At 41.2% G+C, this 13053-nt stretch overlaps 1 protein-coding gene across 1 annotated transcript; it reads right to left on the bottom strand.

Moving 5' to 3' along the window:
* Positions 1 to 1299: 1299 nt before the first annotated feature.
* On the bottom strand, positions 1300 to 2658 carry Wdr89 (WD repeat domain 89). The gene has a single exon (XM_048362109.1). The coding sequence runs from the start codon at positions 2629 to 2631 to the stop codon at positions 1465 to 1467; it is 1167 nt and encodes a 388-aa protein (XP_048218066.1). The 5' UTR covers positions 2632 to 2658; the 3' UTR covers positions 1300 to 1464.
* Between the last annotated feature and the right edge of the window lie 10395 nt (positions 2659 to 13053).

Below are 13053 nucleotides of genomic sequence, written 5' to 3' on the forward strand. Positions count from 1 at the left end.
AGCTGCTTGCCTCATATACAAGCAAACCCTGGGTTCCAGTCCTCAGCACCACATATAGGAAAAGCCAGAGGTGTCACTGTGGTTCAAGCCTTGAGAAAAAAAAAAAGCCAGGAACAGTGCTCAGGCCCTGAGTTCAAGCCCTAGGACTGGCAGAAAAAAAAAAAAGCCAAAGTAATCTATATCCCCAAAGTACTAGGCTGGGAGGCTTAATAATAAAGGAGAAGGGTAAGATAAGAAAAGGCAAAGCGTTGACATATAATCCAGGAATCTCACTTCTGTGTATATCTCCAAAGGAAATAGTATCAGTATATGTAAGATATGTGCGCTTTTATGATTATTGTAGCACTGTTCACAATAGTGAATAGTGTCCATCAACTCATGAATGGATTAAAAAAATGTATATACATGACCAAGTGCTATCCAGCCATGAAAAAAAAAAAGGAAATTCTGTCATTGCAACAATACAGGTAAAGGTAGAAGACATATTAGATGAAATAAACAAGGCATCACCCTCCAACCCCCTTCTGGCCCTTAGGCTACCACTAACGTATGTTTTTTCCCTGTGCATTGTACTGTTAGCATTTCATATAAGTGGAACCACACAATATGTAGTCTTTTTCATCTATTTGCATATATATGTTTTCAAGATCCATCAAAGTTCTAACACATAAGTATTTCATCTCAGGGGCTGGCTATATCCATTTTATTTATCCATTCTTCTACTGACAGAAACTCGGATCACCTCCACCTTTTGGTTACTATAAATAATGCTCTTACATCATAAAATATTATTTTGGCTTTTTCCAACTACCTAACTGATAACAACCGCTCACACTTCACATGACTTCCAAAACCAGGCAGTAGGGCTAGGGTGTAGTTCAGTGGTGAGAGTACGTACTTAGCATGTGTGAGGCCCATGTACCATGCATACACACACACATACACACACATACACACACAGAGAGCATTGTATATTTTGAGTATGTTACACAGTGGCTTATCTATTTATTTTTTGTGCATGTGCTGCTACTAGGGTTTGAACTCAGGATCCCGAGCTCTCACTTGGCTTTTTCACTCATTGCTGTCATTCTTATTCTTTTTTTGCCAGTCCTGGGGCTTGGACTCAGGGCCTGAGCACTGTCCCTGGCTTCTTTGTGCTCAAGGCTAGCACTCTGCCATTTGGGCCACAGCGCCACTTCCAGCTTTTTCAGTTTATTTGGTGCTGAGGAATTGAACCCAGGGCTTCATGTATACGAGGCAAGCACTCTTGCCACTAGGCCATATTCCCAGCCCTAAAAATATTTTCATATATACATAAAACCTGAGTTAAAACATTCTCAACACTTCTCTAGGATTGCTTGCTAACTGATTTGGTTTTCATAATATATAGCTTTGACTGTATCTACCATAGGTAGTACACCAAAAGCACAACACAGTACTTGACACTCTAAAGTCAATGTAGCGTCACTTTTTCTTTCTCTTACAGGACTCGTTACTGTGGACGCGAACCCGCTGATGCACAGAGGATGCTATTTTCATGCTGTCTTTCTTTGTGAAGGCCTTCTCCAGGTTTCCAGTTCCAGGTTTCCAGAGTAGCAACTGTGCATCTTCTCCCCCAGTCAGGAAAGCATCATCCTGCATGTTCCAACAGAAGGAACGAACAGTGGCAGTATGTCCTCCCTGAAGGCTGGCCATGTGGGTCAGTCCTGATTGGGTACAACTCAGGAAGCAAATCCTTCCTGTGTTTGCTCCTCCAATAACAAACAATTTGTCCATCTTTTCATGATACAGGCCACCAATCAAATAATCCAAATTATTTTCTTTCACGTTAAGGATTTCTCTGACATCTTGGATGCTCAATTGTGTAATTGGTTCATCAGAGTCCAAGTGATTTAAATCCCACCAACAAAATCCTTCATCATGTGTCATACAGTAAATCTGTTTATAATCTTTGCCAGACCAACCGATACAGCTTACCGATGAAACTGAGTTACAGGTTGTGAGCAGAGCATCCTCTTCATTATCAACACTAATATCAAATACATTTACCAAGCCATCAGTGGAGCCGGAGACAAGCATGTTAGGATTGCTGGGATGGAAACGTACTTGAGTGATGTCATCGCTGTGTGTCTCTGAATATGCACCCAGTGGGTCTCTAGCAGTAGATAGATCCTGAGAATTCATTCTTGCATCCCAAAACACCAACAGTGCATCATCGTCAACTTTTTCTGTCCCAGCACAAATGACATGATCCTTACAGTTGATATCAAAACTGATAAAAGCATTAGAAGGGTAACCCTTGAACAGCTGGATGGGTTTTTCACTGGCTAATCGAACATCCCAACATTTTACGGTGCCATCAGTACTTGCTGAATATACATTGTCACAGGAATTTGCAAATTTGACTCCATTAAGAAGCCCTGGATGCCCAATAAATTCACGTAGTATGTTTAGTGTTTCCTTATCATATATTCTTATTGATCCATTAGAACATAAAACAGCTACTATGCTTCCTTTTCCTGCTTGTCCAGTATTGGATGTGTCTATGCCAAGCAGGTAAGTGGGTTCTTTAGGTTCTGAGGAGCGTTTAACAATATGCATGTTAGCAAATAGTTCTTCAATCTTCTCCATATTAACAGGAGCATCCACAAGTAGAACTCTGTAATAAAAATAAAAAGTGAAAAGCAAACTTGAGGGAGGGATGGGTGAGAATGCTGAAAGGGGTGACATTGATCAAGATACCATTTCACAAAGCAGTTTATGAATACAATGTAACACTTTTGCACAACTAAAGATCATTCTAAAAAAGAAAAAAACCCATCAAACTTGAAACTTGTTTAAGTGTGAAATTTAGTCAAATACATTTTAGTATAAAAATAACAAATAAAATCTAGTATTTTAACAAGCTCTGTACCACAATGTAATTAAAACTGCTAATTGAATTGCTCCTTTCCTGAATTTACCATGTATATTTTATGCTAGCAAGACAATTAGAAAATGTGTATCAACCACTCAATAGTTCTTTTTAAATTCAAATCTGATTATTGGGCCTACTGACAGTTCAGAGCTTTGGCCAGGCTTTGGAATGATCTCCAAGCCCTGGCTACCACATATGACTTCAGAATTTAACAGAGATATGTCAAGGAAAAAATAAATAGTACACCAAACATATTCATACCTTAAGCTCTGGGGCCTGGCAATATGTTAAGTTACATGGTACAAGGGAATTGAGGTTGCAGGTGGAATTAAAGTTGCTAGCCAATTTAAAGCTGGCCTTAAAATAGGAAGATTATCCTAGATTATCCAGGGAGACCCAATGTAGTCTCCATTGTCTTTAAAAGTAGGTGAGGGAGGGAGGCAGAAGACCTAGGGAGATGTTAGTAGGAAGAGAAGGGCGGAAAGAGATGGCATTGTTGGTTTGTAAGACGGAGGTGAAAAGCCAGGAAAGGTAGGAGGGCTCTAGAAACTGGAAAAGAAAGGAAATCTCTTGTGCCTCCAAGTGACTGTGCAGCCTGCTGGCATCTTGACTGAAGCCCAGTAGCATCCACTTTGGACATCTGACCTTCAGTATAAGGAATTCACGTGTATTGTTTCAAGTCACCTCGAGTCCAGTCATTGGTTATAGCAGCAATAGGAACCTTTCATTTTTAGGTCTGAGACTGGGACTTGAATGCCTTCTGGTTTTACCCCATCAGTCTGAAGGTCCGACACTAGAAAATGCTATGTGGAAGGATTAGAGGACTTTAAAAGTAATGAGCTTCCTTAAATTTAAGTATTCTGAGACTAAATGACCACTTTACCAGTTATGCTATGGTAGCTACCAGAATACCTGTTGGTTTTCCAACCAAGCAGGCTAAAATGGATTTTGTTCAGGAACAAGCCAACTTTCTGACTTGGGACAAAACAGTAGTTATTTCTGTGCCTGAATTATTTTTTCCTCACCTGTTGGGGATTTGGTTTGGCCTTGAAGGGGGAAAGGCGGTGAGAGGTCCCGGCACGCTGCCCTTCCCCCAGCCCTGGGACAGTGTGGAAGGTAGTCACTCCCACCTTCCGGCTTCAACTGGAAGAGAAGCAAAGCAGCCCCTGCCTCTTAGCTGGGCCATGTGTGTAATGGCGGAGACTCGGTCCTTGGGGGGCTGTGGTCTCCGCCCATAGAGGAAGTTCCGTGACATCACCTGATGGACAGTCCTTTAGCCAATCGTTAAGATCCAGTAGCCCCTCTCCTGCATGCCTCAGGGGGTATAAACTGTTGGCCCCTCCCTTGAATAAACCAGAACGCCCCTGAGGCTGGGACACCCACGTGCCCTTGTCTTCCTTGGCTGATGGGCACGGGGGTCTCGCAACTATGTGTCACCTGAGGCTACCCGTGGACTCCGCTCCCGCAGTTATTTCCCTACTGCCCATGGGGATGTGAGAGGGCAGTAGAGGACCACACATGGAAGGGACAAAGAAGCCCAGGATCCCCCACGTGGATGGGGGGGCAGAGCGAAGCCCGGCACTCACCTTTTTTGCCTGAGTAACTTCTCCTATTATTCAGGTCATAGTACGTGTCACTTCCCTTTAGACTCTCCTCATCAACCAAATTAAAATTTAAATGCTTAATTAAAACTACTTTGGCCAGGCACTGGTATCTCACACCTGTAATCCTAGCTTCTAGGAGGCTGAGATCTGAGGATTGTGGTTTGAAGCCAGCCTGAGCAGGAGACTCCTATCACCAATTAATCACCAGAAAACCAGAAGTGGCAAAGTGGCTCAACGTGGTAGAGTGCTTGCCTTGAGCAAAAAAGCTCTAAAACAGCACCCAGATCCTGAGAGTTCAAGTTCCAAAACCGCCAAAAAACCGAAAACTTCAAACGTACAAAGAAGATGCAGGGAAAAGTGTAGCAAAAATATGATATACCCAGATTTAACAGATACTTGCGTGAGATTTTTTTTTCCTTTTTGGTGGTCATGGGGTTTGAACTCAGAGCCTGGGTGCTGTCCCTGAGCTTTTTTTTGCCCAAGGCTAGTGCTCTACCATTTTGAGCCACAGTGCCACTTTGAGTTTTCAGATGGTTAACTGGAGATAATGGTCTCATTGACTTTCCTGCCTGGGCTGGGTTTGAACCATGATCCTCAGACCTCAGCCTCCTGAATAGCTATCATTACAGGTATGAGCTACCAAGTACCCAGCTTTTACTTGAGATTTTCTGATTTAAATAAACAAGCATAAATAAAATTTTATTTTTATCATTAACAATTTATTAAAATAACATCACATTTACATGTTTTAAATTGGCTATTTTTATTCAATACAACTTTTTTTTCTTTTTGTCAGTCCTGAAGCTTGAACTCTGGGCCTGGGCACTGTCCCTGAACAACTTTGGCTCAAGGCCAGCACTCTACCATGATAGCCACAGCACCACTTCCAGCCTTTTCTGTGATTTAATTGGAAATAAAGAGTCTCATAGACTTTCCTGCCCAGGCTAGCTTCAAACCACAACCCTCAGATCTCAGCCTCCTGAGTGGCTAGGATTACAGGTGTGAGCCACTGGGTATCTGGCTTCAACACAATTTTTGAAAGAAAAAAAATTTTTTTTTTTTACTGAACTTTGACTCTGTCTCATTAGTCATTAAAAATAATCACTGAATAAATCAATGCATAACTGATCCTGTTTTCATGCCTTAAAGAGTTAAAGGGTTCAAGCCAGCTGCCTGTAGCTGTTGCTTGTAATCCTAGCTATTCAGGAGGTAGAGATCTGAGGATCTCGGTTCAAAGCCAGCCCAGCCAGGAAAGTCCGTAAGACTCTTATCTCCAATTAACCACCAGAAAACCAGAAGTGGTGCTGTGGCTCAAGTGGTAGAGCACTAGCCTTGAGCTGAAGAGCTCAGGGACAGTGCCCAGGCCCAGAGTTCAAGCCCCACAACTGACAAAAAAAAAAAAGAAAAGTTTAAGCATTCTATGAGCAATGGGATAAACCTGAAAAAATACTGAACACATCTCTGTATTGGCAGGGGACTTCAGCTCATGGAAACTAGTAAAACAATGGCATTCTTTTTTTTTTTTTGGCTAGTCCTGGGCCTTGGACTCAGGGCCTGAGCACTGTCCCTGGCTTCTTTTTGCTCAAGGCTAGCACTCTGCCACTTGAGCCACAGCGCCACTTCTGGCCGTTTTCTGTATATGTGGTGCTGGGGAATCGAACCCAGGGCCTCATGTATACGAGGCAAGCTCTCTCGCCACTAGGCCATATCCCCAGCCCCATCAATGGCATTCTTTAAAAATACTTTAAATAAGAGTAGAAATATGAAATATTGAGATTTTATATTTGTGAAGAAAAATATTTAACGTTTTCTACATTTATTTCAATGTATTCTGAAATGTGCATTTAACTTAAGAACTACTCATATATACTGCCAGAAATCCCTTTTAATTCCATATTAAAACAAGAGCCCATTTTTGAAGTACTAGGTTATAAAAGGCTTGATTCTTAGCCAGGTGCCAGTGGCTCACGCCTATATTCCCAGCTACTCAGGAGGTTGAGCCTGATTCTTTACCACTAGATTCACAATGAACTCTGCATATGGGAGATCAGACTGATACAAATAGCGCATTCAATGAGGCTTTCAGGATTCCACTGCCAGACCAGGCAGGACAGCTCTCCTTCCCTTCCAGGGTGGTCTGGGGTTTGTTTCACACTGGAATAGTCCCCTGTGAGGCTTTAGTTCTAATGATTCTGGGACTGGACACTGCGGCAGGCAGAGGGGGGCCCAGGGGGCGTGCTATAGCAAACTAATACTGTAACAACCAATGGCTGGCCACAGAGTGCATTGGTTAAGTACAGCATACTTTACAACACAGACCACCAAGATCAGTACACCTCAAAGGAAAGAAAAATTTAAAAATATAAACTTGGTCTACTTCCACAGTACTTTCAAGTGATAGACCACATATTCACCCAAAAATACAGTTTTCTATCTGATGAGGAAATACACAAACCATTAACTCTTGCCTAACACACTGACATGCAACTAAGTCATATTTGAAACATGATCTTTAAGGGCTACATAGATCATGTTAATTTTTTATACTAAGGAATCATACCTAATTTCCATATACAGACTCCATCCCAATTTTCTTTGCATAGTCCACTTCTTAGTCCTTAGACTTGGAGCCTCTTCCACATTCTCACGGGTGCCACCTACTGGCCAACAATCCATCTTTCTATATATAACTACATTTCCACCTATCTACCAGCCTTTTCTCCTTAGATGTGTCCTAAATACTCAATTACTTTTGCTCCAATATCTCCTACATCCATCTCCTTAGATGTGTCTTACTATACCCTGAATTATCTGTTCTCCTCTCAAAGCCTTCCTCCTAAAAAAAAAAAAACTTAACTCTTCTTACTTTTTTCTCCATTATACTATCATTCTGGCATCAACCTGGTTCTTCAAGGTAGTATGCTTCATAAACACTTAACTTTCCCACTCGTGACACTTACTCAAATCTCCAAATTGTACTTTTGGGCTGCAGGATCTTAAAAGTGTTAGGTTTATTTAAAATTATCAAAAATGCTGAAAACAACCTGTGATTTAACCTAATTAAAACATAAAAAAGCAAATAGCATTAGTTATCTTTATTATTTTTTTCTCATTTGTGTGGATGGTGACATTCTAGACCTCAACAGGCAGAGGAACATTATGGTGAGAGCTGAGAATATAAGTGAGCCATTGATATATTATTTACATCTATCTATATCTCTCTATAACTCTCCATATAGATAGATCTGTACTGTCCTTTCCTGTTCCAACACTGAGAGGAGATAAGAAGGAAAGGTCCAGATAAAGTACCAAAAGCTGTGACAGTTTGCTTACTTACAAGATACATCTCGGGGGGCTGAGGATATGGCTTAGTGGCAAGAGTGCTTGCCTTGTATACATGAAGCCCTGGGTTCAATTCCCCAGCACCACAAATACAGAGAACGGCTAGAAGTGGCGCTCTGGCTCAAGTGGCAAAGTGCTAGCTTTGAACAAAAAGAAGCCAGGGACAGTGTTCAGGCCCTGAGTCCAAGCCCTAGGACTGGCAAAAATAAATAAATAAACAAAAAATAATATATTAAAAAAACAAGATACATCTCGGGTGGTAACTTAAGTGGAAGAGCCTAAGTTCAAACCCCAATATTGTAAGAAAATTAAAAAAAAAAAAAAACAGCTGGATACCAGTGGCTCATGCCTGTAATCCTTTCACTCAGGAGGCTGAGATCTGAGAAGCGTGGTTCAAAGCCAACCCAGGCAGAAAGTCCCTGTGAGACTCTTATCTCCAATTAACCACTCAAAAACTGAAAGTAGTGTTATGGCTCAAGTGGTAGAGAGCTAGCCTTGAGCACAAAGAGGCTCAGGGACAGCACCAGGCCCTGAGTTCAAGCACCACAACCAACAACAGCAATGTGGTAAGGGTACATGCCTAGCATGCATGAAGCCCTGGGTTCAATTCCTCAGTACTACATAAACAGAAAAGGCCAGAAGTGGGGCCGTGGCTCAAGTGATAGAGTACCATCCCTGAGCAAATGGAATTCAGGGACAGTGCCAAGGCCCTGTGTTCAAGCCCCAGGACTGGCAAAAATAACAATAATAAAATATATCTGTGCATATATATATATATATATATATTAAAGAAAGAAGTAATCTCTTGTCCTTGAGATAAGAATATAGCAAATAAATCAGAACCAATGTAAAGGCTAAGAGGCATGGCTCAACTAGTATAGAGTTTGCTTCAAAAGCAAAAGATACTGACTTTAAACTCCAGTACTGTGAATATTATGTTTCATGAAAAAATAACTGATTTAAATATGGGTCCAACTTTTAGGAATAGAAGACAATCTCTTTTATTTCATATTACCTTTTTTAACATTTTAATTTTATTGTTAGGATGATGTGCTCAAATTACCTTTTCTTTTCTTTCTTTATTTATTGCCAGTCCTGGAGATTAGACTCAGGGCCTGAGCACTATCCCTGGCTTCTTTTTGCTCAAGGCTAGTACACTACCTCTTGAGCCACGGAGCCACTTCCAGCTTTTTCTGTTTATGTGGTGCTAAGGAGTCGAACCCAGGGCTTCATGTTTGCGAGGCAAGTACTCTTACCACTAGGCCATATTCCCAGCCCCTCAAATTACCTTTTAAAGTAAGCCCTTTAAAGTCCTGATGAGATGACAAAATAGCAGAAAGCACAAGAGCCAGGACTCTATTGTGATGCTTTGTGCTTGGGTATGGAGTTCTCATATTTGAGTATAATTCAGTAACTGGGAGATTTTTAGATATTTAGAAAGAATGGATGCCCTGAGACAAGCTTCCAATAATAATTCTCAAACGGGGGCTGGGAATATGGCCTAGTGGCAAGAGTGCTTGCCTCCTGTATATGAAGCTCTAGGTTCGATTCCCCAGCACCACATATATAGAAAACGGCCAGAAGTGGCGCTGTGGCTCAAGTGGCAGAGTGCTAGCCTTGAGCAAAAAGAAGCGAGGGACAGTGCTCAGGCCCTGAGTTCAAGGCCCAGGACTGGCAAAAATAATAATTTTCAAATGAACTACTATCCTACAACACATTACTTGAGGATTGCTAATCTCTGAGAAATAAATCAAATAACTCTTTAACTAGTTAAGAGTTGACCAGACCTAAATAGGATCTCCATTTCCATTTCTGGTTTTCTGTATTAAGATTTGTTATGCTTTGGATATGAAGTTTTCCCTGCAAATGATTCATGTATTGTATGCACTGTCCCCAGCTGGTGGAGCTGCTGAGAGATGACTGGGAAATAAGGGTAGTAACTTCAATGAATTTATCTGCTGATGAGTTCATTCACGAATGGACTATTAGGAGGTGAGGCCTAGTTGGAGGAAGCAGGCCACTGAGGAGCATGTCTTTGTGTGTTGGGGCTTGAATTCAGGGCCTGGGTGCTGTCCCTGAGCTTTTTTGCTCAAGACTAGTGCGCTATCACTTGGTCCATACCTCCACTTCCTGCTTTGAACTGTGATCCTTAGATCTCAGCCTCCTGAGTAGCTAGGATTACTGGTACCCCCTCTCCTCTGTCCTCTACCTGCTCTTACTCCTGTCCCCTTTCCACTCTTCTCCCTTCTTCGCTCCCCTTTTCTCTTCTCTTTTCTCTCCTGCCTTAACCATTTACTGAGGAACTTTGCTCTCACACCCTCCCACCAAGATACTTCCTCACTACACACCACAGCTGTTTGGAGATGAGACAGGGCAGCCCGATAACAATCAGTGTGACCCACTAGCATCAGACTGCTTGGAGGTAAGATGTGTGACTCACCTCGGATCCAGCCTGTGGCTTTCCGGCCCTGCTTCTAGAGGAGAGTGGAGCAAACTGGTAAGTAACCAGGCAAATTTAGAGAGCAAAACATCTGGCCTATTCTCTTCACAAATTCAAGAAACTAAAATGCGAAATATAAAGGGTATTCTAGATTCGAGAATACAATTATCTACCCAATAAAAAGCAGGTATCTTGGATCCATTTTTAAAAAATTGAGAACTGTGGAAATTTGAATATTGACTAGAAATTTTAAAGGGTCATTTCTAATGAAGTATAATGTCACTGTGACTATATAGGAAAATGCTCTCAATTCCTGACATGCATGCTGAACCACTAAAAATGTCATGACATTTCCAATAGTTTGTAAAAAAAAAAAAAAAAATACCCAGAAAAAATAAGCCAAACATTAGGAGGGTGAATCTGGCTGGTATCAGTATTAGTGTTCAGACCAACTGTAGGTTTGAAATTTTTCATATTAAAATGGGGAGAAAATTTATTACATGAATCAGGTAAGAATGAACTAATATTAAAAAAAATTATTTCGTTACATTGCCTATTAAAATAGACCTAATAAAATGTTCTTCCTGGGCTAGCTCAGTGGTGGAGAGCTTGCCTAACAGGAGTGGGCCCCAGGGATTGATTCTCTCTCTCTCTCTCTTTTTCTCTCTCTCTCTGTTTCTAAAGCACATCTTAAATACAGCTGGCTGTGTCTTGCTTATTTCTCAGTTGATTTGGTTTGAAAATGAAATATGAAGGAGAGCTACATAAAATAATTTCATAAAAGAAGAGTTAGCAACGGCATAGTGCCTATTGTGCATCTGACCATAGAATATAAAATAGTATTTTTCTAAATAAACTCCAGGTAATGGAAACAAGAGGATTTTTCTTTGTTGCTGTTTTTGTTCTCTTTTATTTTGTCTTCTTTATCTGTCTTTGGAAGTGTAAGGGGAGACATAGAAATGGAGGGACAAAAGGTGAATAAATGCAGCAATGATACTCACTAGACACTACTGAAAAAGAACTATAGAACTTGTGGGATGGGAGGGGAAAACTGGGAGAGTGAGGAAAGGGGTAACACTATCCAAAAAGAAATGTATTCTCTTCCTGACTTATATAACTAACCCCTTTGTACATCACCTTTACAATAACAATTTTTAAAAAATTAGCCAGGAGCCAATGGCTCTTGTCTGTGGGATTCAAAGCCAGCCTGGGCAGAAAAGTCTGTGAGACTCTTATCTCCAATAAACTACCCAGAAAAAGCTAGAAGTGGCACAGTTGGCTCAAGTATACAGTGCTAGCTTTGAGCATAAAGAGCAGGGACAGCGCCCAGGCCCCAGGACTATTGAAAAGAATTAAGCCAGTAGGCAAAAAAGTAGTTTAAAAGTAATATACTTTACCATTTAGAAATTCATTACAAAAGGTACTATACTTAAGGTATTTGTATAAAATTTTGTATTTTGCATGAAAAAAACAGTAATACTCAGAAGTATATTTATTTTCAGGTATGAATTTTCACAGTAATTGGAAGATGTAATAGCATAAGCAACACAGACTGTTACTTTCTTTTTTAATTTTGCTGTTTCCCGAACTCAAGATCGCATGTTCTTGCTCAGCTTTTTTTACTCATGCTGCTCCTTTTCTGGTGCTTAATTGGAGAAAAGAGTCTCAAGAACTTTCATACCTAGGCTGGCTTTCTTTGTTTTGTTGTGTTTTTTTTTTTTTTTTTTTTTTTTTTTGCCAGTCCTGGGCTTTGAACTCAGGGCCTGAGCACTGTCCCTGGCTTCTTTTTGCTCAAGGCTAGCACTCCACCACTTGAGCCACAGTACCACTTCTGGCTTTTTCCATATATGTGGTGCTGAGGAATTGAACCTAGGGCTTCATGTATATGAGGCAAGCACTCTACCACAAGGCCATATTCGCAGCCCCCTAGGCTGGCTTTGAACCATGATCTTCACATCTCAGCCACCTGAGTAGCTAGGATTACAGGCATGAGCCAATCACATCCAAGGAATAAATTTTTTCTTTTTTTTTTTTTTTTTTTTGCCAGTCTTGGGGCGGGCTTGAACTCAGGGCTTGGCACTGTCCCTGGCTAGTTTTTGCTCAAGGCTAGCACTCTACCACTTGAACCACAGTGCCACTTCCAGCTTTTTTTGTGTATGTGATGCTGAGGAATTGAACCCAGGGCTTCATGCATGCTAGGCAAGCACTTTATGGCAAAGCCACATTCCCAGCCCCCCAAGGAATTATTTTTAAAGAGGTAATGTTAGGGGCTGGGATGTAGCTCAGTGCCAAAGCGCTTGCCTAGCAAGTCCAACGTCCTGAGTTCAATCCCCAGTACCAAAAAAGAAAAGACAAAAAAAAAAAGAGGTAATGTTAGTAGTGCACTTAGCGGCAGCAGCTGCTAATATCTCAAACCATATAGCTGTGGCAAGGTCAGTTACGAGCCTGCAACGCCTCATGGCAGCTAAGTCTCCTGGATATGCAGGAGCCAGGGTAGTTACAAAGCTTCTCTAACACCAGCTCTAACACAAAACTGCAGAGGGAAGCTCAGGAATGCAGGATTGAACATTTTAGAAAAACTGCAAAGACTGAGCAGGAACCACCACTCATATGCTTTTCCAGTATGTCCTAGAAGGAGCCCAACCTTGAAATAAGACGTGTACTTGTTGGTTTTAACTTTAGAAACTTTTCCCAGAAAATGTCTATATCAACCATTTAGAGAAGCTGGTAAGTGGGGCTGGGAATATGGC

Source organism: Perognathus longimembris, chromosome 14 (assembly GCF_023159225.1).
Source record: "Perognathus longimembris pacificus isolate PPM17 chromosome 14, ASM2315922v1, whole genome shotgun sequence".
Lineage (NCBI taxonomy): Eukaryota > Metazoa > Chordata > Mammalia > Rodentia > Heteromyidae > Perognathus > Perognathus longimembris.